The sequence below is a fragment of the Saccostrea echinata genome, unplaced genomic scaffold (assembly GCF_033153115.1).
Source record: "Saccostrea echinata isolate AGI-Se365-2 ecotype Australia unplaced genomic scaffold, CSIRO_AGI_Sech_v1 ptg000036l, whole genome shotgun sequence".
NCBI classification, from domain to species: Eukaryota; Metazoa; Mollusca; class Bivalvia; order Ostreida; family Ostreidae; genus Saccostrea; species Saccostrea echinata.
In genome coordinates this window covers 5,583,201-5,610,225 of record NW_026889785.1, presented here as the reverse complement: position 1 = coordinate 5,610,225, position 27,025 = coordinate 5,583,201, and the positions used below count along the sequence as shown (strand labels likewise).

At 34.3% G+C, this 27,025-nt stretch overlaps 2 protein-coding genes across 2 annotated transcripts; one reads left to right on the top strand and one right to left on the bottom strand.

Annotated features, from left to right (window-relative positions):
• Nucleotides 1–244: 244 nt before the first annotated feature.
• Nucleotides 245–2,945, top strand: LOC133199794 (uncharacterized). The gene is made up of 6 exons (XM_061335629.1): nucleotides 245–641; nucleotides 1,298–1,348; nucleotides 1,675–1,749; nucleotides 1,901–1,942; nucleotides 2,125–2,193; nucleotides 2,319–2,945. Exons 1-6 carry the CDS (start codon nucleotides 245–247, stop codon nucleotides 2,534–2,536), a joined length of 852 nt encoding a protein of 283 aa, XP_061191613.1. The 3' UTR covers nucleotides 2,537–2,945.
• LOC133200066 (putative nuclease HARBI1) lies at nucleotides 2,922–5,404 on the bottom strand. Its single transcript, XM_061335808.1, has 4 exons — nucleotides 5,110–5,404; nucleotides 4,286–4,475; nucleotides 3,930–4,035; nucleotides 2,922–3,343 (listed from the first exon to the last, which is right to left on the bottom strand). Exons 1-4 carry the CDS (start codon nucleotides 5,402–5,404, stop codon nucleotides 3,155–3,157), a joined length of 780 nt encoding a protein of 259 aa, XP_061191792.1. The 3' UTR covers nucleotides 2,922–3,154.
• Between the last annotated feature and the right edge of the window lie 21,621 nt (nucleotides 5,405–27,025).

Genomic DNA, 27,025 nt, shown 5'->3' with positions numbered 1-27,025 from the left:
GATTTGATCGACACCCTTGGCCAAGAAAGAAGATCTGGACTGGGTTGCTCAAAACTCTGGTTAAATTTAACCACTGGTTAAGCTAACCATTGGTCAAATTTATTTTCCATTGGCTACTTAACCACTGGTCAAATTTCTGTTGCTCAAAGGGCAATTAGTTCATAGGCTAACTATCCATTGGTTAGCATGACTTAACCAGTGGATAGTATCCCATAATGCAATATACTTTGTCCATCTGTCAACAATGGCTGCCAAAAAGAGAAGTGAAAATTTCTCTACTGATGATGTTTTGTTCATTATAAGTAAGGTTGAAGAGAATATAGATGTTATTCAGTCGAAACAAACTAATCAAATAACAAATGCCAAGAAGGCAGGTGTGTGGAAAAGCATCACAGATGCTGTTAATGCCCGGGGTGGTGTAAATAGGACCGTTGAACAGGTCAAAGAGAAATACCGTAAGGCCTGTTCAAAAGCAAAGGGGGATAACGTAACCCAGAAGATTCATCGGAGAAAGACTGGTGGAGGGCCACCTCATCCCCCTCTTGATGCCATTTCTCAAAAGATATTGGATCTTCACGAGGACTCCCCTAATTTCACAGGCTTTCAAGGTGGGATTGAGGTTGGCGGATTTAATGTAACAGGTAAGTAATTTTGACAAACCTTTATTTATTATTTTTCTGTGTCTTCATAAATCTCGGCACAACTCGGTCCTTCGTCTGCATGAACTGGCGAGGAAATTCGCATTTTACTATAATCTGGAACGACGGCGTTTACTTCCGTGAGAAATATTAGATGAATTCATTGAAAGTCGTACGGGATCAAGTTTTACGTTTTTTGCTAACGCCGCACACTGTCTATGCATTGTAACATATTCTATAAGAAGCTTTTATTCTTTCTGCATCCACCAAAACAAATACAAAGGTCATGGTCAAATTAACTATTTCGCTCCTATGATGATTCGGTCCGTACTACTTTGACATTACACCGTGCAAATGTCGGTGATTTTCCATGCCGATGTACGCACAATTATTTCTGGCAAATAAATTAAAGTAAAGTACAAATCAAGGACAGACTAGAACCACTTTTATTTAATTTTAGTCAGAATTTTATTGTCATACAATGTTTTCTACAAGTCAAATTAAATTTCATTTAATTTGAATTATAAGCTTTTACTATATCTTTCACAGACTTAAAATATATACATCCAACAAAAAAAATTTAATTACCCTGTAGGCAGTTTGTTTCAAGACAAATTGTAGACATTTTTTATAATATTTATATGTATGTACAATTTCAGAGAAATCAGTTCCTAAACCTGAAGATAGTGACTGTGTTAATGAAGGTCTTGGTAAGCAAATCATATATATTCTGAACATATATCTAATAATGTAATACACAACCAGTTAAATAAATTAAAAACTATTATTAATAGTTTTGGGTAGTTTAAAAATTATTTTATTGAATAAATTTAATTTGACTTTTGAGAAACATTAATACACTATACTTATCACTTTCTTTCACTTAAAAAAAACTGTAAAAAAAAATCCAGCTTTGAGACTGAAACTCAAACTGAAAAATTTCAATCTCCAGTTATAACTCTATCAAATGTATGTAAACTACTTTTTACAATAATTGTACATATAAATATTTAATATTTATTTGTTTTAATTTCAGAATCACAGATCTCATGCAATACAAGTTCATGCAACACCTATAATGGATGTGGGCTTGAGACCTTAGCATCTAATGGTATTGACACTTTTGTAAATATATATCTGATTTTATAGAAACATTGAATATAAACATCCAAAGGAATTTAAATCAAAGAAATTTAAAATCTGCTGGAGATATGGGAAATTTTATTGCAATGTAGATTAAAATGATTGTTACTTATACACAGGTGAGAGCCAACAAATCATTGAACTTCCTGAAAATTCTTCAGGTATGGATTTGATTAATAAAGTTTTATTGCTCATTGATAAATATGAAAACAGAATATGCTTGAAATGAATTTATATTGTTTGAATTTAAACAAAAAATATATACATTTATTATATGTTTATGTTTACATTATTGGTGTCAGCAATTAACAATATAAATTATCTTGTGGTTTAATTTATACAGGATCACCTGTTGCATTCAATGTAACAATATCCAATTCAGGGACAACTGTTAGAAAGTCTGATTGTTCAGGTACACTTTCATAAATGTTATCATTCACATTTAATTGACCATATCATATGGATGAATTATGAAAATTAAATTTATATTTCAATTATGCATGCTTTACAGTGACATATTTTCATTGAATAATTCAGCTGAAGAGAAAAGAAAGAGGAAACCTATTGAAACAGGCAGTTCAGAATTACAATTAAAGGTGTCAGATCTTCAAAGACGTGTTCTGCTTGAGGATTTAGAGAGAATTAAGGAACAGAGGGAATTGATTAAGCTCCAGAAGACAAAAGTGGATCTTGAAATCAAGAAGCTTAAAATGGACATTGCTAATCATGAACCTAGCAATATAAATGAACCCTAAATTTTTAGCACACATGAGCCAAAGTCAGTGCTTTTTCTAATCATACTTTGTTGTTGTCATCGTTGTCATTCTAAACTTTCCAATTTTTTACCCTATATTAAAAAAAATTCAGAATTATTAGAATTATAAAAAACAAATGAGGACCCTTGGGTTGGATGGGGTCACAGTGGGGAATCAAATATTTATGTAGGAATAAGAAAGGGGGGCTTTTAAAATCTTCTCATACGAATAGTGAACCATTAATGATTTTTATGTAAGCCCTCCTATGAAGAAGGGAGGGTATATTGTTTTTCTGCTGTCTGTCGGTTGGTCTGTCGGTCCACTTAGTTTCCGTTCCAAGTTTGTTTAAATCATTTTCTCCTGGGGTAGGATGAGACTACAATAGGGGATCAGTGTTAAATACAGAAGTATATAGGGGGGGGGGGTCTGCTGATAAACTAAGAATAAGGTCAGAGTGTCTTTGGTGAGCTTTGTGGTCCATAGGCATCTTGTTCTTGATTTATATTTTTAAAAATGAAATTTCTCTGTGTTGTATTTCTTAGTTTGAAAAACTGTTGACATTTCTAAATATTCAGTTTTTAGCTGCATTAATAAAATTTCATCAAATTTTGAGAACACTCAGTTGAAATAATGCTCTGTGATAAATCTCCTGACATTATCATTGATGGGACCCTGCACTGCTCCGTCATTTCCCCCATTGTCTCCTGGGCCATTAATATCATCTTCCATTGGCTCATGTCTCTGAAGAGCTATATTGTGCAGTACAGCACAAGCCACCGCTATCTTTGCAACCCGCCCTGGTTCACACTAACACAAAAAAACATATTTGTAAAAATATGTTTAAGTAAATGCAAACTGTAACTAAATGTCAATGAATATTAAAATTTAATAGAATGGTCCTATAAATACTGAAGTATGTATTAGTGTACTCGGTACTTTCAGGCACTTAGAATGAGGAGGCAGGGGAGGGGATACTAGTACCATACCGTACCACTACACTTAAACTAGCTAGTCAAAACTTTTAGAACATGAGAGTAGGATACCCCTATGTCTTAACACCCCCCCTCCCAAAAATAAAAACTATTAAAAAATTAAACAGAATATTTTCTTAAAATTACTTTGTACTATCTAATTATTTGGAGATGTGTTATCTTAAGGTATGTATAGAGTAAGTTATTATTATTCAGGTAAGGTAGCATGTAGAATTTATTGAAGAATCAAAATTTTAAAAAAGTGAAAGAAAAAATTGTGAAAACATTAAAATTAAAACTCAATACCTGAAATAATTATCATCTTTTTAGTCAGGAGAATGTGTAAAATGTACTATATTGGAAAGGTTCATAGCAAGATCAGTGATTTTTTTGTTTGTTTGTTTCATTTGTAAGATGCTTACTTTATTTTCTTCATGAAGCACTATAAAACGCCTCTTCCACCAACCAAAACACCTTTCCACGACACCCCTAGTTTTTGCATGAGCATCATTGTACTTTATTTGTGCTCTAAGTGTAGAATTTTAAAAGAATATACACAGCATTACAAATAATGCATTAAACTTGGAATTAAAGTAACTTCGTCTGCTTACTATTATTCATGAAACTTAAAAAATGAATAGAATATAGCCCAATTTAGTGTTCCATTATATCGCTGTTTTTCTAAATTTTTCCAGTGCTCACAGTTTTCTAAATGAAAAGTAATTTAGTTATTCATGAATTTTATTTCATTGACATCAGTAATGGTACATGCATATACCTTGTACTAGGCCGCAGGTATGGCGTAAGTAAGTACCTACTGCAGGCATACCCACTATCTCCCAAAAGAACCCCGTCCACATCAATACCCCGATGGTTTCCTTCTAAATGAATGCCGATGTCCGAACTCCGGAAAATAAAAGAGTCGTGGTTCGAACCTGGCCACTTTGCAGAAACATTCAAAAATTTCCCTATAATAAACCAGCAATGTGACTTTCAAAAATGTGTTTGAAATATCATAATTATATTTGCATGAGACGTGGGAGGGTAAATAGTGATAGGGATTTATGTCTGTTTGTCTGTCCACTTCCGTCCATATCCTGTACATCCGTCCGCCTGTCTGTACCTCCGTTATGCTTTGTGGTTCCCATTTCATATCTGCAAGTCCTCCTCTACCACTGAATGAAATCTAATGAAACTTTCACAGAGTCTTTGTTATAAAGTGCATTTGAGAGGCTTATTGTACATTTTTATTTGACAATTATTTGGGGTCCCCAAGAGCAAAACATGGACTTTCGCCATATATATTTATAGGGGGGGGGGGTATCATTCAGTGAGTTTACTGCTCGCGGTACCACTAGTTAGATATATTAACTACATGTATGTTACATGTAACTTATTATATTTGTAGTAGTAAAAGGATTTATTGATTCGCAGTCTATCACTTTACCTTTGAATATTTAACTCGTATGGAAATATTACCATTTTCAAACTTTCACCCTACACATGTACTTCCAGGCATTTGGCCATTATTGAATTGAAGAAGAGGGGGTTTTCTAATGAGGAAAATGTATCGTTGGTAAAATATCACAGCTCTAAGATTACCTGTATGGTCACATATTCCCTGGACATTTATGGAGTGAAACCCCTTTCTATTAACATAGGTATGTTCATATTCTCTCGGGGACTGGATTCGAATATGAGTCCCATCTACAGCCCCGATAACTCCAGGGAATGAGGCAATGGAGTAAAATCCCTGCTTAATGGTCATCTTCTCTGCTGGATCTGTGGGCCATTTGATATATTGTGGAGCAATATCACACAGTGCGGCTGACACATCCCTAACACTCCTGGACACGCTAGAAACATGGAAACCCATGGTATCCCCAATTGTTGTCATTTTGTCCCCAGTCGCATAATATCTCAGTGCCATTCAAACTTGTTCATGTGCAGTCATTGCATTAGAACGCAGTGTTGGGCGGCACAGATACGGCTCCAGCATATATGTAATTTCTGCTACTGTTTCTCTAGAAAATCTGTACCTAGATGAAAATTCCCCCTCTTCAAAATTGTGATGGAAATGTCTATATACCCTTTCTTTTCTTTGTCGTCTGCCAAAGTTGGAATCGAAGACTAACCTTGCAGCCATAACTAACCACTGGTTAACAGTTAGCACAGCTCCCTTAGGTGTGCTAAAGTTAACCAGTGGTTAGATGAAATTAACCTTTGGACAAGTAACTTTAACCAGTGGACAAATTTTGAGCAATGGAATTTAACCAATGGTTAGAAATTAACCGCTGGATAAGAGATTTAACCAGTGGTTAAACTTAACCAGAGTTTTGAGCAACTCAATCCTGAACTATCATATCGGTGCTAATATATTCTTGACGGTCAAAGGTGACAGTCCCTGTGTTAACAAAGAAAAAACTGGAAACCAGAGAATGAAGAAAACCTCGTACCCACCAAGAAGGGGATTTGCCTCTGCCCTTTCGAATACTTAAATCTGAAATCACATCTGAGTAGAATTGAAAAAGCTGTTCCCGAACTTGAAAACACCGAACCCTGTTTCCTACAAGACAGTCATCAAAATCAACTAAGAATGCTTCAATGTGCAGTGTGTAATCCCTTAGAATATCAGAACTGGTGAAACGATTACAGACGAAATGTGTCGAAATATTTACAATGTAAAAAACTGTATAATTGTTTGTGACAATCACACCCTTTATGTATTGTGAATCGCTATTTTAACCTTGTGTTTAAATTCGTATTAAGTATAATTATGTATTTAAATAAATATATGTATCAAACACGAATCCATAATTTTGTTATAAATCATAATTAACCATCGAAATGCGAATAAATTACAAATCAATGGTTGAACAAAGCGTTGTGTATCAAGCAAAAAAAATTTTATACGAGTAATATGATGTCTTCTACCAAGTGTCGTTTAAAACTATAATCTTATACAACAATAAATGGTGTATGAAAAAAGGATTTTCATCAATGTAAATTGCGGAGAATAAGTTCATTACAATTCTCCCCCCCCCCCCCACCTCCGTGTGTATACTCCCAAACACCAAACGAATTCGATCACAAACCAATACGACACATCGGAGGAGGGGGGAGCAGGGTTGTGCTTGTTTTGTTTTGAATTCTTAGCAAAACACTGTTTTCGACACCCGAATTATGTAATCTAAAATAATTTTATACAAGTCATTTATGTTGTTTTACACTTTTAAATCATTCAAATGAAAGAAAAACCAAAGATGAGTGTTGTGTATGTAACAGGGGTGTTACTATGGAAGCAAATACAATTGAACACTCCTGTCAGGGTTCTTCAATGATTTATTGCACAGTGGAGTGATAGTTATAATATGTAGTATATTGTGTAAGCCCTGTTAATATCATAAAACAACAATAAATATAATGTAAATAATTATCACACACACAATGTTCATTATTTTACATAAAGATAATTATTGAATTATTATCGTTTATATTTACATTGTCATCAAAGGGAGATAACTCTCGAATATATAAATCTTTACATATTACTCCCATAATAGTCATAAAAAATATATTTAAGATTAAAAACATATAAATATGAATCTCACCATTCTATGGGAATAGGCTTTCCCACAAATTGTTATACAAGTATCTACATGATTGGTGATCTGTAATTTAATACAATTTATTTAAAAATATTATCCCTTTTAAAAATATATATGAAATATATGGAGATAACGAACAGTATTCAAGCTCTAAAGTCCATTATACAATACAAAATAGGAGCAGAGCAAACACGGACCTCCAAACATCAGAGGTGGGATCAGGTGCCATGGAGGAGTGAGCATCCCCTGCCGACCGGTCACACCCGCCGTGTGCTCCTTGTCATGATCGGGAAATAACGGAAAAATCCGTCGACAATTCAGTGTGTAAATAATGGTCTAACAATTAGTATGAAAAACGTCAGTCAGCATTTGACTCAATGATAAATTGTATTTGCTGACAAGGTCATTGTATCGACCAAAGAACTTACGAAATGATGACTTTAAACGAGACAGCTGATATTCTTGTTTCAACAACTTATTTGTCAATAATTTACCTCGTTTTAGAAATTGTACATACGTAGAGCATGCTCTTGCGTATCGAATCAACTGAGAGATATATACCCCGTATGCAGGTGATGAAAACTTCATATATCAGTTTCTTGTCATTGCTTACTCATAAAAAGAATCCAGGTAAAGAAAACATTCGAAACTGTTTTTTCAGAGACACCAAAAAGTCTTGAGAGTTCGAAATTGGTAGTATGACGTCTCCACTTACAAAGAACCATGAAAAACTGGTCTTGGACACTAATATTTGACACTTTTTGATATACATAATTTAAACAATATGCAGCAGGCCTCAGGGTTCTCAAAACAAAATAAAACTTAATCAATGATTCAAGTCCAGTGTAAAAGTGTACTCCAGCGTCATCATTAATGAAATTGTCTACACTCATTGGAGGATACTGTGGGGTCTGTGTGTGGACATTATGAAAATGTTTGAATCTTGTACAACTTCAATGGACTCCTCAGGTATCACACTTGAGTTAAAAGAATTTCCTCTACAGTTTGTAAATCATCAGACTCGGTGCAATATACAAGTTCAGTATCGTCTGATGCTGAAAACTCTTCTGCCAGTTTTTTTTTTTGACGCCCCGAGACTTTGCTCTATTTGCTCTGGCTGCTGAATGGGGACTAGGTTCAACCAACGGGAATATGCTTGGAATGGCATTTTTCTTCAATCTTTTATTCAGTGGTGTTGTTCCTTTATTAAATATAAGTTCATACTCATTAGAAATTTTTAATATTTCTTCACCTTTATTATACATTTTTTTCTTTTTGGTTAAAATAATAAAAACAATGGATTCAACTCGTAATTTTATCAAAACAATAATTTTACTAGCAGCAGTTTATAACACAGTCATGTTACCCTAAATCATTAATTTATTGAGGAATCTGCTTTATATTTTCACAGTGTGATAAGAAATAGTATCTGCTTTTAGTAGAGCAAACAAAGAAACATCTTCTTAGATATGCATCGGGCAATTAACAAAAGCAGCATGATGCCTTTTAGACATGTTTCTTGCATATTTAATTCTTGGGTTTACCAGGCTAATCCAAATCAGTCAGCGGTGTCACCCTTGTGGCTGTACATCTCTTTGTACCACTATCGTATTCACTAATTGACACGTTAAATAATTGTTGATTTATCATATTACATGTTTTTAATTGAAAAGGAAGAATAAAAGGTATATTCAACAAGTAAAATTATTAAATAAAAACATAAATAAATAAATAATACCGTGCGAGGTTTCAGTTACATAATCGTCTGCTTTGAAATGTGCACGACATACAACCGCATGAGTAGACGGTTCCCTGCTCTGAAAACGAGTTTCTCCCCGTTGAACTGCATGTATCCCAAGATTTTCTTAATGGGACTGATAGAAATACATGACCACCCCGGTTACTACATTCCGGCACACAACAAGTTTCAGGGATGATTCACAACGTGTTTGACAGCAGTTTGTTTACGTTTTATAGATTACTCACTATAGATAAAGCGCGAGGGTATTCCGATTCAGGACCGAGTTTTTCTGTGGCGCCCCCTAAAGGAAAGATAACAGGAGACAGTTCACCATTGATGAAAAAAAAATGTGATTGCGTTGTAGTGCATTGGAGCTCTCAGGTCTTCAATCAATACCCCTTGGTGAATCTGAAATGTAAAAGCAAAAAATTTTAATACGATAAATTGCATCTTGCAAATTTATATTGTAATTTCAAAGTGAAAAATAACTCACCTTATATATTAAAAAGAATGTTTTACTTCACCTGTAATGCCGATTATTGGTCATTCTCTACCTGTTCATCCATTTCATTTCTTTTTCTTTCTTCATTTACCTGTAGTTGAACTCTGAAGAATTTTTTTATGTTTGCAAAACAAACAATACATAAATATAATATCTGCCACTGCTACAAGTACACAACATATTATAGATAAAATAAATGCTACGCTTGACAAGTCTTCCGGAACTCGAATATCACCAGATAGAATGAGATCTCCAAGACTTCTGAAAATTTGTTCATTATTCTTTACCTTCTGTTCCAATTTGTAAATTATTTTCTCTGTCCTGAGCTAAAAAGTTTGAATCAGTGTCCAGAAAATTAAACTTTGGCAAACGGAATTCTAGTTCTTTTTTTTTAATCTTGACTGGCTTCTAAAGGGTTTCTTAATTTTTCATCCAATGTACTCCTTACCATAACTAAATTTATACGATGACGGTATTCTGGCCCTATTCTGTCTTCTTTACTTTCACAGTCCTGTGTGGACGAGGTCATAAATTCTACTTGATTTTCCTTAATCACGCAATTAAAGTTTTAGGAGTAGGTCGACTGAAAAGTAGGTCATTGTGACCTACTTTTGAAAATTTGTGCCTTTAATTAAATATTTCAGGTACTAATTGGCTACGAATTATCACACTTTGTCAGTTGATGCATCTTAGGTCATCGGAGTACAACAACTGAAAAGTTGGTCACTGTGGCCCTCTTTTGAAATTGTATGGCTTTAATTAAATATTTCAGGTACTAATTGGCTTAGAATCATCACACTTTGTCAGTTGATGCATCTTGGGTCCTCGGAGTACGACTGCTGAAAAGTAGGTCACCATTACCTACTTTTGAAATTTTATGGCTTTATTTAAATAAGGTAGCAATTGGCTTAGAATCATCAAACTTTGTCATCTTGGGTCCTCAATGTATGTCATCTGAAAAGTAAGTCACTGTGACCTACTTTTGAAATTTTATGGTTATAATTTTAAAAATATTTTAGGTATTAATTGGCTAAGAATCATCAAACTTAGTTCATGCATCTTGGGTCCTGAGAGAATGACAAGTGATAAGTAGTCATCATGACCTACTCTCAGGTACTAATTTGCTTTGAATTATTTTAAGTTTTCAGAGTGTTTCATCTAAAATGTAGGTCATGATCACCTACCTTTGGAATTTCAAGTTTTTATCTAAATATACAGGATACTTACAGGCTTTAATTAGAAGTGATAGGTTGTACAGTTTATCAGAAGAGCGATTCAAGGCCCTTGGGCCTCTTGTTGCATTTTGTGACGGAACGGTCCTTCCCTTATAATTGGATGTACAAAGAATTCTTTTAAGTTTTTAGCCTGGCGTTTGCTATTTATAAATAGAACATTTCGGTAAATTGCTTTTGTGTCTTCATCCACCTTAAGTATCCTGTTTGATTGTTTTACCACTGGTGTTAAGTTTTGATTTCGTGGATTATGGGTATGAACAAAATGAATTGCTTTTCATCCCGGTTATCACGTTTCGTAAGTAATTGTGTTCTATCACATGATTTAGCCTTATTTGTATTATCGTCTACTTGTCGTATTGGCGAGAAGAGTTTGCACGATAGTAAGTGAGGAAAACACAAGGGATTTACGACAAGAGGAACTGGATTTTTTTTTTTACATGTATGTGTTGCAAAGTTTCGGTTTGAAATTTCCTCCTTGCAGGTCACACAGAATCTTTTCCTACGCTTATGGAGGTCCATTACAAAACTAAAAATATCATGAATTCCCATCGCTGCTGCTAGTAGATTGCCAGAGAATACCCTCAACAATCTCAGGAGACGATAGTTCCGACTCCTCAATTTGCCCAGTCTCATCTTCAACAGAATCATGGGCAGACGGAGAAGATAGCGGCGCCGACTCCATGGTCTGTTCAAGTTCTTGCCAAGGAAAAGCTATAACAGGCTGAGAGGACGACAGTACCACCGTTCCTCTGGCTTAGGATCACGAACTGAGGAGATGGCTTAACCATCACTGCAGATTGCTCAAGCTTTCTTAGGAAGATCATGCACAGGCTGGGTAAGTTGCGGTTTTATCTTCTCAGGTTGCTGAAGTGCATCTCCAACCATCACCGTCTGCTTAACATGGACTTGCAAGTGCAATGGAGATGTCGCATGTCCCTCTGGGATCGTCTGAGTTTCATTCTACAATAACAATATAATTAATAACAAAGCTAGTTTCCTGAATTGCTCTATGTATACTGCAACAGAGTATAATGATTAAACTCTTTTCTTAAAGACATACTGTACATTAACATTTAATGTGGAAAAAAAATGAAATAGCTAGTCTGAGAAAAAGTAAGTTCTCTTAATTAGGGTATTCAATAAAAGTTTTAGGAACGCTGATAGACACTTATTTTTGCAGTTGATAACCATTGACTGGATGGGTTTTTTTTCCCCCAAGAATTCTTATCAAACTTGGTCATCACAGCATACATATATTTAAGAAACAAATACTGCTCTATTAAATTTATCTTATCTCCTCTAATACATTTAAAATTCTTGCATCATTCTTATTTGCATACCAATGTAGGTATACAGAATTGCTGTACTGTTTTTTTGTTGTGTTTTTTTTAACGGTCAAAAGAGTACAAAAAAAAATGTTTTTATTTTCAGTTCTAAAATACTTTTTTATCTTATTCAATAAAGATGTTGACGAAAGCGTATCCCTTCGTACATGTATTATCATAGTAGGATGACCATTGCAAGCTGTGCTGATGGCTCTCCTCACATCTTCCAACGCAATCACTGTTCTATCCATGCCATTCTCATCTAACAAAGCTGGTTCATGTCTCCTCTCCATTTCAGTCTCAGGTGTTTCTTTATCCATACTCTCTGGCCCACCTGAAAAAAAAACCTCTCCAACAATCAATGTTGGAGAGATAGGCTGAGAGGAATTCATTCCAGGTGTTTCGTGACTTCCTCTTTGCCACTTACTTCCTCCAACACATCTTCACTTCCTTCTTCAAAATCCTTTCTCCTGCTACCATTAGAATTCCGTAATCTTCGAACAGATTGATGGTTAAAATATTATAATGTATTATACATTTGGATATCTTGTTAGTTTTTTTCATTTTTTAGTTGGTTGGTTGATTATGTTTATCAAAATTTGTGCCACATTTATTTGACATACATAAAATTAATAAATGTGTGTGTGCATGTAATAACCATGCATAATCAACATTTTCAATGCGAAAGATAACTCTCCGAAAATTTTACTTGATAAGTCTGTCTCTTTCAAAAAATATTTTCCTTTTTACAAACGAGGTGCATATTAATGACGTCGCCATTCTGAAAAATCAAGAATGCTTTTGTCACAGTGCCGTATGAATTTGGAAATAAACTTCGCCTCAATCCCCTCCTGGTCTAGACAAGCATTGCAGTAGAAAAAATGCACAATACTGCGGAGACTGTCTCTTATTTACATAAAACCAAGCTAATTCAGAGAATTTGTGCCCCCGTCTAAGGAAAAAGGAACGTGCATATCGGGGGGGGGGGGGGGGTCGGACCCTCCAAGTAAGTTTCAAAAATATCAGGAAACCCCGTGCATGGTGTAGGTAACACGGCAGGAAAGAGACAGAATTACTCAACTGTGTCCATTAAATTGACTTAAAAGAAATGGAGCTTCATTAAGAAAACAAATGATATTCTCTAAAGGATATAATCCAATTTCATCGTCAAGCTGTAAAAGAACGGCACTCGTTTTATTTTTTCGACTTCTTCCCAAGAACCACTCGGTAAATTTCAACTAAACTTACCACGAAGTATCCTATTGTGTAGGGGATTCAAATTTGTTCAAATGAAGGGCCACATCCTCGTCCAAGAGGAGATAATTACAAATTAGTGAACAATTAATGGCATCTTTTAAAATTCTTCTTCTCAAGAACTATTGGGTCAGGAAAGATGAATCTCATGTTGAATCATCCTCAGGTACTGTAGATTAAAATTTCTTTAAATCATGCCCCCCGGGGGTAGGGCAGGGCCACAATGGACCATCAAAGTTTTACATAGAAATACATCAAATCTTCTTATCAAGAACAACAATGTCATGATTGATAATATTTATATGGAAATATTTACACTTGCAAATGTTTCACCTATATAACACTATTTGAACAAGGCGTTGTTTGGCATCAATAGGTCACATGCTAATTAGTGCGCATGAATACATTGACCCACTGAGAACTGGGTCACTACTTTTACCACGAACGTAAACAAAACCGGCTGAAATCAAATGAAAGGTGTTGAAACACTTTGCCGCATAAAAAAAAAACAATTTTCGTACACAAAATAAAAACTGTTCAAAACAAACTTTTTTTTTTTATAACAAAAAACTTTTTTTATTCATTTATCATTATTTATGTCTGCTTTCAACCCCCTACCACAACATTACTATCATGGCTGAGTTTGGAAATTTTGATTTCTGTGATGACGACACATTGCTGTACTTCTCTTTGACCGCATTGGATCTCCCCTTTATGGCCCCAGCAAGCATTGAAGAGACTGAAAAGGTCGAGGAGGAGCTAGAGATGTGTGATATGGAGGAACTTTCTAGCCCAGTTAACCCCCCCCCCCTTAAGAGATTTAAGTCAATGTCTGAGGAAGATTTTAAACAGTTTGAAGACTCCAGACAATCCATTTCAACAAAAGGAAGTATTCAATGGGGTCTGAAACTCTTTCAAGGTACATTTGTTATAGGTACCTCTAAAAATAACTATAAACAAGGAATATAAATTATGAACAAATTAAACCAATCAATTCAAACAATGCCGATATCAATATATCCTTGTAAATAAGGCAAATGTATGTTCTACAAGTACTTTTACAGTATAACAATACATTCACCAGCAAAAAAGCATACCATATTTTTTTTTCTGCAGTCTAAACAGGTGATTGTAATAAAAGGCTTTATGGTATTTGATCTCGTGACCAACCCGTATTTATATCCCGATAGATGTTTAAAAATGATACATTATTTCTTAAATATACAGGAACAGTCTTTAAAAATATTCTTCAGAATAGCAAAGCCATGATTGGTTATATTTATATGGAAATAGTTTACAGGTAATGTAAATTCAAATTTGTTCAAATCGTGAACCCTGGGGGTAGGGTGGGGCCACAATGGGGGATCAAAGTTATACATTAAAATGTACAGAAAAAAATCTCGAAAAATCTTCTGAAGAACCACTGGGCCAGAAAAGCTGAAACATGTGGAAGCATCCTTGGGTAGTGCAGGTTCTAAAATGTTCAAATCATGTCCCCCGGGGGGCCGTAATAGGTATTAAAAGGGGGAAATCTGGTAAGGAACAGCACGGCCAGTGTTACTCAGATGAGCGTTTTGGTCCATGGGCCTCGTGTTTAAATTGATAGTTTTAAAAATTAGTACGAAATTTTCTGAAAATTGATTCTACTTAATCCTGATTAGGGTTCCACAAACTATTCCAACACGTCTGTTATAAAGCAACTGCTAACAACAGATTTTCTATATTTGCTTTGGTACTGCTACTTGCTAATGATTCATAATAAAGTTGTGCGTTTTGTAGAATCTGTCAGTAAGAAGATGCTGAGGGGGTTCAGTGAAAAGGAAAACAAATTTGTGTACAGGTCCTTACTATCGTTCCTCTCTTCTGCTGGTAGTTGAAGTTGGTTACATAAATGGTACCTACAGAACTTAAAATATTTTCCCCCTCTGCCTGGGGAAGTTGCCCTCTGTAGAGACTGTCTGCACTCTCCCTGTTTTCAAGTTGAAAACAGGAGTGAGAGTTCTCAAGAACTCTGACCTTATGTGAGTAAGTTATTGTCTAGTTCCCTCCTCCTCCAGAACCAGATAGAAGTTATACTGAGATTTCTGAAAAAGAAAATAGCATTGCAAACAAGGTATGTCAACCATGTCAGCATTTGTGGCTTGTGTGTTCCTGGCTGTTAAATTCTATTTTTATGAGATATTTTTTGAATCTGAAAAATATTTCTTTAGTTTTGTTGACCAAATATTTCCGATTTAAATGCTAATGACAGACTGTTTTTAGCTCACCTGAACCAAAGGGTCAAGTGAGCTTTTTGATCAAAATTTGTTTGTTGTCTTTTTTGTCATAATTGGTGTCGTTGTCAAACTTTTCACATTTTTAACTTCTTATCCAGAACCACTGGGCCAATTTCAACTAAACTTGGCATAGAGTATTATTGGGTAAAGGATATTCAAGTTTGTATAAATAAAGAGCCGTATTATCATCCCAGGGGAGATAATTAAGAAATTAGTTAAAATTGGATGGGGTCATTTCAAAATCTTTTCGAGAACAAGATGAAGCTTATATGAAAGCTTCCTGACACAGTATTGATTAAAATTTGTTCAAATCATGACCCTTAGGTAGGGTTGGACCATTGGATGGAGTTTGGCATGGGTAACAAATCCACTGCGGGACGTGGAGACCGCTACTTCGGATGAGACCGTATAAACTGAGGTTCCGTAATACATTAGGTGCTGACACTAAAAAGAACCCTCACTGCTCATTGGTCCCGAGTGCCGAGTATATCTTAAAAATTTGCAGCTCCCCACCGACAAGTGGTGGCATCTCCATTGAAGAGAAATATTCTAGAGAGGGACGTTAAACAACAAGCAAACATTTACATGGGCAAATATAGAAAAAAAAATTCTCAGGGACAGCAAAGCCATGATAAGTCATTTTGACATGTTTTTCTTTCTTGTTTTTAGAATTTTGTTTGTTAACATGCCGCTCTAGTATGTACATGTATGTAGCGGGAAGGGGGGGGGCATAAACCAGTATGGAACACAAACTATTCAAATGATCATTTAGTTATTAGTTTTTGTTTGTTTGTTTTTTTGGGGGGTTTTTCATTGTTGTTGTTGTTGTTTTTTTTTAAGTCTTAAAATTCGTTAAAACTCTTTATACTCGCCTCATATAACAATGATTTATAGCATGGGAGTAAATTATAAATGATCTGTAAATTACACTGTATAAGAATTTTAGTGATTATCACGACATACATGTAATGGACGACAACCTAGCTTAAATGTAAACTGCTAATTATGAAAACATAGCATTTTACGTGTACAGTATGTCTCAGCTATTTCATAGATAAGATCATAATTCAGTTGTTTGTCTTTCAAACATTTAAATTCAATCTAGCAATTGCAATTACAATTGGAAGTTCCAACTGATTTTAAAACGCATGAATAATGTAAACAAATAAATTTGAACGCTTTTGTTATAAAGATACTCTTATCAATTTCACTCCATCCGATACATCGAAAAATAATTCAACACCTTTTTTTACTTAGCTAGTAAGTTAAGAAAAATAAAAGTTGTATACGGTGAATTTCTTGAAAATTTATCAAGTTCTCCATATTGTCACTTGCATCTACATGTTTCGATCGCCATAAAACAGTAATAATCGATTTCACTACATTATTTGGATTATACAAGGGGTGGGGCTTACTGGCGGCAAGATTAAAGTGGGGCCCGCTTCACACATGAGTGCGTAAAAGTAACCTGGAAAGCGAACGCTGGTTTCGCTCTAGCGGACCCAGGGCTGACCCCAAGCGAACGCAAAGCGCTCCAAGAGCGGTCCCAAATTTTTTGAAAGCGGACCTCGAGCGAACCCAGGAAGCGAACCCGGGGTGCGCTTTGGGTTCGCTCTGGTGTTAGGTTGTGTCCGGTCGGTACTTTATGTCCTTCTTCCTGACGATGAAAGCATGTAATTATATTTCTTCTTGATCCACGCCAAATTCCTCGTCCACGACCTCTAATTCTTTGTTGATAACTTCCACGACTTCTTTGGGGAAAATTCGAAATGGCGTCGTTTGCATTTGTGCTTTAGCTGTTTTTCTAAGAGTTCTTGTTGTTTATGCATCATCTCTAAAATTTTATCATGTTGAGGTTTCTCTGTAGAAACTTTGCTGACGGTGGCAACATTCTTTTGAGAACTGCTTGTTGTCTGTCTATCATCAATACACAATAACACTCGTCCTCGAAATTCGATGAATGGCAGGGTTGGGTTTTCCGTGGAAAGTCTTCTTAGTTCCCTTTCCAACTGATTGTCTTTTACACCATCAATAAATTTTCCAGTAAGAATTTTTTCTCGATTTGTATTGTCTCCACCCTCTTTCTTTGAAATATTAAACATTAATTTCATCAAAGCTAATGAGTATGTCTCTAAACTTTTATTTTCACCTTGAGTTCTTTCATAAAATTTGTGTCGAAGTTGTGCAAGATTGTCCTGATTTTATGTGTGTCTTCTATTATTTTCAAAATATCATCTGCAGTTTTCTTCATATCAGGTACTACTGCTTTTACATTTCCTGTCAAATGATCAACGATGAATTCTATTTTTTCTTCACTGCTGGAATTATTGAGAATATGTTCTCTCATGTCTGTTAACCATTCATCAACATCTGGATATCTGTCTTTCACGGGTCGGCCAGCTAACTTTGGAAGTTTCCGTTCAGATTTACTGGTAGAACCACTTTTGATGCTGCCATTTGCTTTGCTTCCATGTGTAGAAGTTACACACGCAGTTGTTCAATTTGGTCTTTTAGCTGTTCTGTTGACATGTTGATAAATTGTTTGGTGACTATATATGGAAAAGGATACTGATCACAATGACAATGTCCACGAATTTATAAATGTCATATATAACTCACAAATATGCAAGCGAGACAATTCTCCCTTAGCAATTTATGTGAATTTAATGTTAATACAAGCAGTGTATTTCTGAAAGAGAGGTGATTCTCTCTACCCAGGAAACACTTCAAACAGTTACTCAGTAAAGCAGTCTTTAGCCACCAACGTTGCCAATCTTTTCAACCACAACTTTGCTAGAGTTGAACATGGATGAACGCCATCTCGGTAAAGTTCATAATTGAAATAGTAAATGCTTTTCTTTCCTTGATTATTTTTTCTGTTTCTCTGAAGATCTAGTGAAAACTTGGGTGATATAGATCTAGATTCTGAATTTAGAGCACTGATGATTTTGTTTAATTTCTTACAGGCCTATACTTTTTCTTTCTGTAGATTATTACCTAACTGTTAGCGCAATCGGTAAGAGCGCAATGTCATGAGGTGGAACATCGCTGTTTTGGGGTTGTTGTTTTTTTAATTTGTTACATTTCCAAAAAATTTTTTAAAATGCATTTTTTGTCAAATATTGTAAAATATGAGAATTTTAAAGCGATAAAAGTATTTGATTATAATGTACTTTAACTCCACCTAAATATTGCCAGGTATCCAATGCTACTTTAAATAAATACTTAACAATTTAGTAAATACTTAATTTAAAATCTATGTATAATATATAAATATCAACTTCTTTTTAAAAGTTTAACAGGTTAAAAGTTATAATCGAAATGCTAAATTTTTATAAGGAATTATAAAAGTTAGAAAAATACTACTGTTTTACTTACAATAAAATCAGAGAAATCTGCCATGTTAAACTGCCTGGTGATTTTCGGAAAATTGAATGGTGAATTTGAATTTTATACTCTGCAAAATAGTACCTTGGGATGAGGCAAATGTCACGTAATTTTACCGTTTTTATGCCCCCGGATCAAAAGATCCCGGGGGTATATTGTTTTTGTCCTGTCTATCTGTTTGTCTGTTTGTCCGTTTGTCTGTTTGTTTGTCTGTCTGTCTGTTGTCAACTTTAACTTTGCCCATAACTTTTGATTGGTTGGAGCTATGACTTTCATATTTCACATGTGTATTCCTTGTGACAAGACCTTTCTTTGGGTACCATCATATTTGACCTTTTGACCTTGACCTTGGAGTTTGACCCACTTTTGCAAAATTTTATGAGACTTTAACCTTGACCATAACTTCTCAACAGTTGGTGCTTGGGGTTTCAAACTTCACATGTGTATTCTCTGTGACAAGGCCTTCCTTTGGATACCAACAACTTTCACCTTGACCTTGGAGTTTGACCTACTTTGAAAAACTTAAACCTTGGCCATAACTTTTGAACAGTTGGTGCATAGGGTTTCAAACTTCACATGTGTATTCCTTGTGACAAGATCTTCCTTTGGATACCAACCACTTTGACCTTGACGTTTGACTTTTATTTAAAAAACTTTAACCTTGGCCATAACTTTTGAACAGTTGTATCTAGGTCTTTCAAATTTCACAGGTGTATTCCTGGAGACAAGACCTTTCTTTGGGTATCAACATTTTTTATCTTTTGGCCTGGATTTTGACTTGCATTTGAGAAACTTTAACCTTCGCCATAAGCTGCCATACGGGGGCATCAGTGTTTCACAAACACATCTTGTTTTCCTTTTTTCTGCGTCTTAGTTTTTGGGGTGGGGTACCCTAAATGAAATAAGGGAGGATTCAACACCTAACAAGTGGGTGTATGATAGAAGTTATCTCACAACCCAGGTGTTTTTAGATTAACTGAGGTCAAGCTGTCTTAATTTGTCTTTGAATAAACCGCTTCTATTTACGTTTCTGCGTGACAAGTCAGTAAAATGGTTATCACGCACCATTACGATGAGCGATAATACTTAAGAAAAAAAATGGGTTATACCTTAATATTTACATTTTCAAGTCTTTGTCCATAATAGCCCTACAAATCAAATTTTGGAGTTATTTATGAATATAATGACACTCAGCATGATGATCACGTGAAGAAAAATTTCATTTGACGAGAACTGGATCAATACTGATGGCATACAGTTTCTTTTTATATATAATTAATATTAAAATATATTTGCAATAACCTTATTTTACATATGTATTATTATATTTTACATCACTATCATGAGCGTGTTACGGTATATTCTAAAACAGAGACAGACACCCATACATATAATTGTAGTTATACCCTCCATTAATCTGTACAATATATCCTTTGTATAGAACTACAAAATGGTACCTTATCTAAAGCATCTAATTTTTTTTAGTTTGTTAAGATGTATTGCATTTTCTATTATTACTTTATATATTAATTACCCTTTGAACAATTTGAACATCTTGCAATTTAAAACTATTTGCTTTATTTTTTTTTATTATTCCTTCTCACTTTTTTGTATGAATACACACTTGCACTGGTGTGACATGATTTTTTTCCATCTCAATGAATGTTCTATAATTTATCCCACACCCTGGTATTTAGGTCGAACCTACGCGCAGGGCAAGTTATGACCTCTTGCGTCAGGAGGCGTATTTATTTTTCTCAAATCATTAAACAGTTAAATGAATGTTTTAAAATTGATTCATCAAATGATGTTCTTTTATGGGAATTAAGTAAAATCCTTTGAAAAAAAAATCAATTAACAATAAAGAAATGATAATAAAGCTTTGCGTAATATCATTGCTGAAAATAATTCAAAGTTTCAGGAAAATTAGTGCAGACGTTATGTTGACAAATTGTTATTTAAATTCCTCAGTGATTTGTTAATGAGTGTAAGTCCATGTCCAACACATGACAATTTACACATTTAAATAAGTGATGGAAACAAAATTATGATGTAGTCATATGAATTTGTTTATATACTGTACTTAAGAAATTATTTAAGGCAAAGCACAAAAATGAGGGGGAGGGTTGAGAACTATCCAAGATTTTGTGTGTGTGTATGTTAAATCATTAATATTTTGATCTTAAAATCAATAGGGGTCTTTTAAGGTTTTAAAATATTTTACATAAAATTTCATTACAAAAGCTGATTCCAATGGATTCCCTTATTACCTAGCTGGAAAGTTTCTTCAATAATAGGCAAAACTCTTAGGGCAACAAAAATGGAATCAGAATATCCTGGTAATATGCATATCTAAACACTGTGTACTAAATACCTGTAGAATATGACCAAATTCTGTGCAGCGCTTTAAGAGGAGTTGCGCTGACAAACTGGTCATCTCTATATTGAAGATATGGCCAAAAATCGTTGAAAAGCGCCGAAATTCCCAGAAAAATAATGGAATCGGTATTTCCTGGTAATATACACATTTACACATTGTGTCCTAAATATCTGCAAAGTTTGACCAAATTCTGTGGAGCGGTTTATGGGCAGTTGCGCTGATTTAAGAATAGGACTGACTGACTGACGGTTCAAAACATTAACCCCCCCCCCCCCCCCCGCAACATGTTGAATGTTAACATTCATCAAACTTCATAATGTAAATTGTTTTTTTTCCATTATATAATTTACAATCCCTGAACCAAAGCTTAATGCCCTACAATTACCTTGTCAACAGTTCCTTTCAAAGAGGCTCTTTAACCCTTTTCTTTCGATTTTATGGTTGCAATGTCTTGAACTGCTGGTGCAGTGTGGCTCTTCACAACGTGATCTATGACTGCTGGTGTCATTGCTGTATTCATCACCTGTAATTTTACATTTGTAATATTTTTGCAATATTTTCAGCAGAATTTGATTCATGTACTAACATCAGTATAATAATAAATGCATTCATGTTCAAAATTAATATATTATTTAGCTAAAATTTTATTTACAACTTTTTGCATCTAATGTAAATTTAAAATCAGTTCCAACACAGATCAAGTTTGACTTCTTTATTATTTATTTTGTATGAAATCAGTTTCTGTGTATTTGAATTAGGAGACGATTGACCTTTGGGTGAGTAATAGCACTCATGGCATTCATACTTGTACAGTCATACAAAGGTAGGCTTTACCACCAAGTAAACAATATTTTTAAAACAAATATTTAATACTTACAGTACTGTTCATTACAATGGTCGACTCGGAGATTCTTATTGATGAATCCTCCCCCAGGGTGAACCCTTTCACTAGCAGCGTCTTATGTTTGTTCTCCTGAATTTTTCTGACATGTTTTTATGCAACATAGAGCTCATGCCTTTTGGCAAACTGTGTAGTGCTGGCCAGCACATTCGTCACACCATATAAGGTCCCTTGCGGGTTTGTCCTTTCATCTGTAGCCTCTAGGACAAACAGTGTCTTTTGTGCCATTTGGGACTGAAATACAAGGAACATATTGAACAGATTGTATCAACCATAACTCGAGGATTTTTTTTTCCAAGGCAGAGTTTTTGAAATGAAGAAATATTCACTGCTTAAGTGGACCAGTTATTTGGTGAAATTCACTGTTCCACACAAATATTCACTGGTCCATCAGCATACATATTGAGATACTATTTAAAAAAATCAAAAAGTAACAATAAAGATTACTCTTTGTCTTTAACATAAGTGTTAATTATGTTGTCATATGTTATATCCCAAATAAAGCTACAATTTACATTTTTTGTATAAATTGAATCGGCTGATTGAACATAAACACAGATATGGCAGAAAAAAGAAAATTCATTTGTGGGTAATTTGAATGGGTCTGATTTTCTTTCACCGAATCAATTAGGCCATGGCACAGTCATTTTGTGAAAAAGAAACAACCCAGCAGGCACACAACGTTGAATAAACGTTGAATCAACGTTGATGTTCTATATTGATTCAACATTGATTTTATGTTAGATTTTGAAGATTTGTTTCAATGTTGGAAGTCCTAACGTTGAATCAACATTGATAATCAATGTTGATTATATGTTTAAAAACAGTTGATTCAACGTTTATTCATTTTGGAGAGGGGGGGGGGGCATAGTAATAATGGTACATGTTCATTATGATAATATTCGACCATGTAAATAAAAAATAAATCCCAGATTTAAATTTCAAGCATTTTAATTGTTTTAGTCTAATCAATTAACTGTGATCAAAAATCTTTATGCAAAAATTTTTTGTTATCATTGAAAATGAAAGTTCTGTCATGTAGAGTCAGCACTGTCAGTTTTACAGCCACCACCATCCTTTCTCTTCGGGACCCATTCAGATAATTTGCTATGGCATCAACGACCTAGTTTTCCTTTACGTTGTACGTTCTCATTATGACATTTACAAAAAGCCTGAAATATATAACCAAAAAAAAAAGATGAATGATTAATTTATATTAATTCATTACAGCAAAAAGATAAAAAGATGTTTCAATAACAAGAGGTTCATGGGCCACAACGCTCACCTGAATAACTTCGGCTGTTCTTCACCTTAGTTCCTCCCTTGCAATACCTATTGTGGCCCCGCCCTGCCCCAGGGGACACGATTTGAATAAATTAGAATGTACAGTACCCCAGGATGCTTCCTTTTAAGTTTCAACTTTTCTGGCCCAGTGGTTCTTGAGAAGAATATTTTTTTAAGATTTCTCCTTTTTATTTTAATGTAAAACTTAGATTATCTAATGTGGCCCCAGCCTATCCCCCAGGGTCATGATTTGATTAATTTAAAATCTACACTACCACAGAATGCTCCCAAATAAGTTTCAGCTTTTCTGGCCCAGTGGTTCCTGAGAAGAATTTTCAATGACCCCACCCTATTTTTGTATTTTCTTGATTATCTCGTTCCTATCTCCCATTGGAAGGGGGTTGGCCCTACATTTTAACAATTTAAACTCCCCGTCACCCAAGGATGCTTTGTACCAATTTTGGTTAAAATTGGCCCAGTGGTTCTTGAGGAGACGGTGAAAATGTCAGAAGTTTACAGACAGACGGAAGGACGACGGGTGATCAGAAAAACTCACTTGAGCTTTCAGGTCAGGTGAGCTAAAATAAAACAAGAAACTTTATACATATTGTTTAAAACCAATATAATCATCTAATATTACCTTTGATCAATTTGAAGAAATTGGACCCTCCAAATGCATATTTGTTTTTTTCCAGAGATATTCATATACGACATTACTTTGTTCGTTATATATCTACAAATCATACATATCAAAATCAGTGTTAATGTGAATTAAAAAAAATAATCAAGTGCAGTTCATTTGTACTCTACGTAACTGGAATTAGATCTCGACAATAACTAAACATAATCATTGAAAACTAAAGCAAACAGCTCATATGTTACCTTTGCATGGCCTTTTTGATCTGGTCCCTGTAGTCGTTGCCACCAATGTGTGCAACAATGCTTTTCTATGTAAAAACAAAAAAAAGAAAAAAACATTAAAAAAAAACAATTAAAGTATTTGCTTTACTGGATATTAAAAGTATCAACATTTTAATATTTTAAAAATGAAGTACATACACAAATGTATATTAAATATAATTAATTAATATAATTATTCGCAGGTCATTGAATCGCCAAACAGCAAATGGAAAGAACCATCGAGTCTAGGTAAGAGTCTAGGTATATAAATATAATATAATTATTTGATTTTTAATAGTAAGTTATAAAATTACCAGAGAACCTGACAAAGAATAAAAAAAATGCACTAACTTTATTGAAATTCTCATAACATTTATTAAGTTTTTTAACTTACACAAATATCATAATCCTTTCTGACATTCAAAGACAAGTCAAAATCCTTAAAGTCTTCAAGTGTTAGATTTTGGTCCAGTGTGTTCTCATCTGCTCCAATTTGAACTTTGCTGTTAAAGGTATTCCTCTTTTTAACATGTCCCGTATTTCTGTTAACAGATATATAACACGTCTTTGAAATCCTGAAAATGAAACAATGTTAATCTATACATTTGGATATTCAGAGAGAAATTAAGAGAACACCACAAATTAAATAAAATTTATGCACTGTTTACACTAGTCTCTTAGACACTTACTTTCCTCCGACATTGGATAGACAGAGCTGGAGATGGATTTGCTCAATTGAGAACGTTCTATGACGACAGTTTTCTCTGGATCTGGAGGATGAACGACGATGTTTTCTCTGGACCTGGAGGATCTGCTCAACTGGGAGAACGTTTGGAGACGACTGTTTTTTCTGGATCTGGAGGATCGACAACTGTTTTCCCTGGATCTGCTTTAGAATTCTCATCAAGTTCTATAAAATAAAATTAAATTTCTTTCTCATGTTATAAAACGTTACAGTCCTGTCTAAAACATTCTCATTCTTTTTACATCAAACTTGGAAAAACTTAATTTGCCTCAACGCATTAAATTTTACAAATTATTTTTACAGTATTTTCAAAACATCTTTTTTTTTTAGAATAGACAAATACATAAATCTGTAATCTACCATAATTACTTTTACTTCTGTTAATAAAATAGCAAAAATAAATGATTTATGAATACAATGTATTGGAAAGCATGTTTTCCTGCTCCAATTGTATCACAAATATTACATTTCTTCACCTTCAATAAATAAATTTCAAGCAAATTTATAATTTGAGGAACGATGACAATATTGTTCAATGCAAAATGAATAACCAATGACAGAATAATCTATTTTTGTCTAGTTCACTTGTGTACCAAGTCCTAATGAAATCAGATCAAACCTGAGATATGAAGTGTTTTGAGAAGTGTTTTCAGACGGGCAGACAAACCGAATCCTGGTCTCTAACCAGAGTAGGTAAAAATGAACCGTATTATGCGGCCTTAGTGCTTCGTGTTATTCGATTGTATTTTAACACCAAAACATACACTGGTTGAACTTTGTTAAAAACAAAATCATTTTCAGTAACCTAGATGGAAGTTCAGTTTTTTTTAGAGTTGAGAGAAATTACATCTTTAACATCCAAGTTACAAACGGTAACCACCTTGAAAACATCCGGCAGATATTTTGTATTATTGTATATGATTTATACAGATTACTTAAGAGTTACCTTCTCTTACCTAGACTCGATGGTTCTTTCCATTTGCTGTTTGGCGATTCAATGACCTGCGAAGACTTGATCAAAACATTGTACATTATTGAAATGTGAATTGTGGACTTAAATTTTTAATGAACATCAAGTACATGATAAATGATAATAATAATAAAATATTAAATGATGACTAGTGAAGACCATAAGTATTGTCATCCGAGTCTGCTACGATGCCATTCAACATTTGTGACGCTTCTTTTTTGGATGCATACGATGAAGGTGGCTGGATTTCAAGGACTTTCACAGGCAGATAAATCTTCATACTTTTCTCTCTTTCAATGTTTTTGATTTGGTTCAGTGTTTTAGCTAAAAAAAAATGTAAAGTTTATCTCGGCATATGTAAAATTTTTGTTGTTGTTTGTTTCTTAGAAGCAATAAGTTTTAAGAGTATAATTAATATTACCAAATAAATGTAAGATTACATGATTTTTATTACGTACAAAAGTAAGAATACAATATGTCTGAAATCTATGAAGCTTATTAATAGAGACAATTCTGTACTCACTGAGAATACAATATGTCTGAAAACCATGAAGCTTATGATTAGAGACAATTGTGTACTTATCAGTGCTCCAAGACACACTTTTTATCAGGTCGCTATATGGCCACCTAAAAATTTTCTTTGGTTGCCATTTCAGAATTTTTGGTCGCCGTCAACAGATATTTCTCTTGCCAAGGTGAAAACATTTTGTGAATATCACATATAGTATATTATAAAAGCAATGAACAATCACTCATAAATATGTACACGTATGATGTCTTTTAATAAATCAAAGATTACTTTTTACTGTGACTTAACAATTTGCTAGGCTGAAGGAACCACTTATGAAATATTGTTATTACAATATGGCCGAAGGAACCCCCCCCCCCCCCAATAATTTTGCCGATATATAGATTACCATAGTAAACATAGATACTACAAGCTTGTGCCCCCTTCAATAAAACGTCTGATGACCTTTTTTTTTTTTTTGCTTGTCAGGAAGTGTTTGGTA

Excerpts from the sequence above, each read along its gene's own strand:
- LOC133200066 (XM_061335808.1), bottom strand. The coding sequence starts at position 5,404 with ATGACAACAATTGGGGATACCATGGGTTTCCATGTTTCTAGCGTGTCC. Across the intron at positions 4,476-5,109 it reads GGGAATATGTGACCATACAG|GGAAATTTTTGAATGTTTCT; the intron begins GTAATCTTAGAG and ends GGTTTATTATAG. Across the intron at positions 3,344-3,929 it reads TGCTTCATGAAGAAAATAAA|TGTGAACCAGGGCGGGTTGC; the intron begins GTAAGCATCTTA and ends TTTTTGTGTTAG.
- LOC133199794 (XM_061335629.1), top strand. The coding sequence starts at position 245 with ATGGCTGCCAAAAAGAGAAGTGAAAATTTCTCTACTGATGATGTTTTG. Across the intron at positions 1,750-1,900 it reads TGAGACCTTAGCATCTAATG|GTGAGAGCCAACAAATCATT; the intron begins GTATTGACACTT and ends ACTTATACACAG. Across the intron at positions 2,194-2,318 it reads TAGAAAGTCTGATTGTTCAG|CTGAAGAGAAAAGAAAGAGG; the intron begins GTACACTTTCAT and ends TGAATAATTCAG.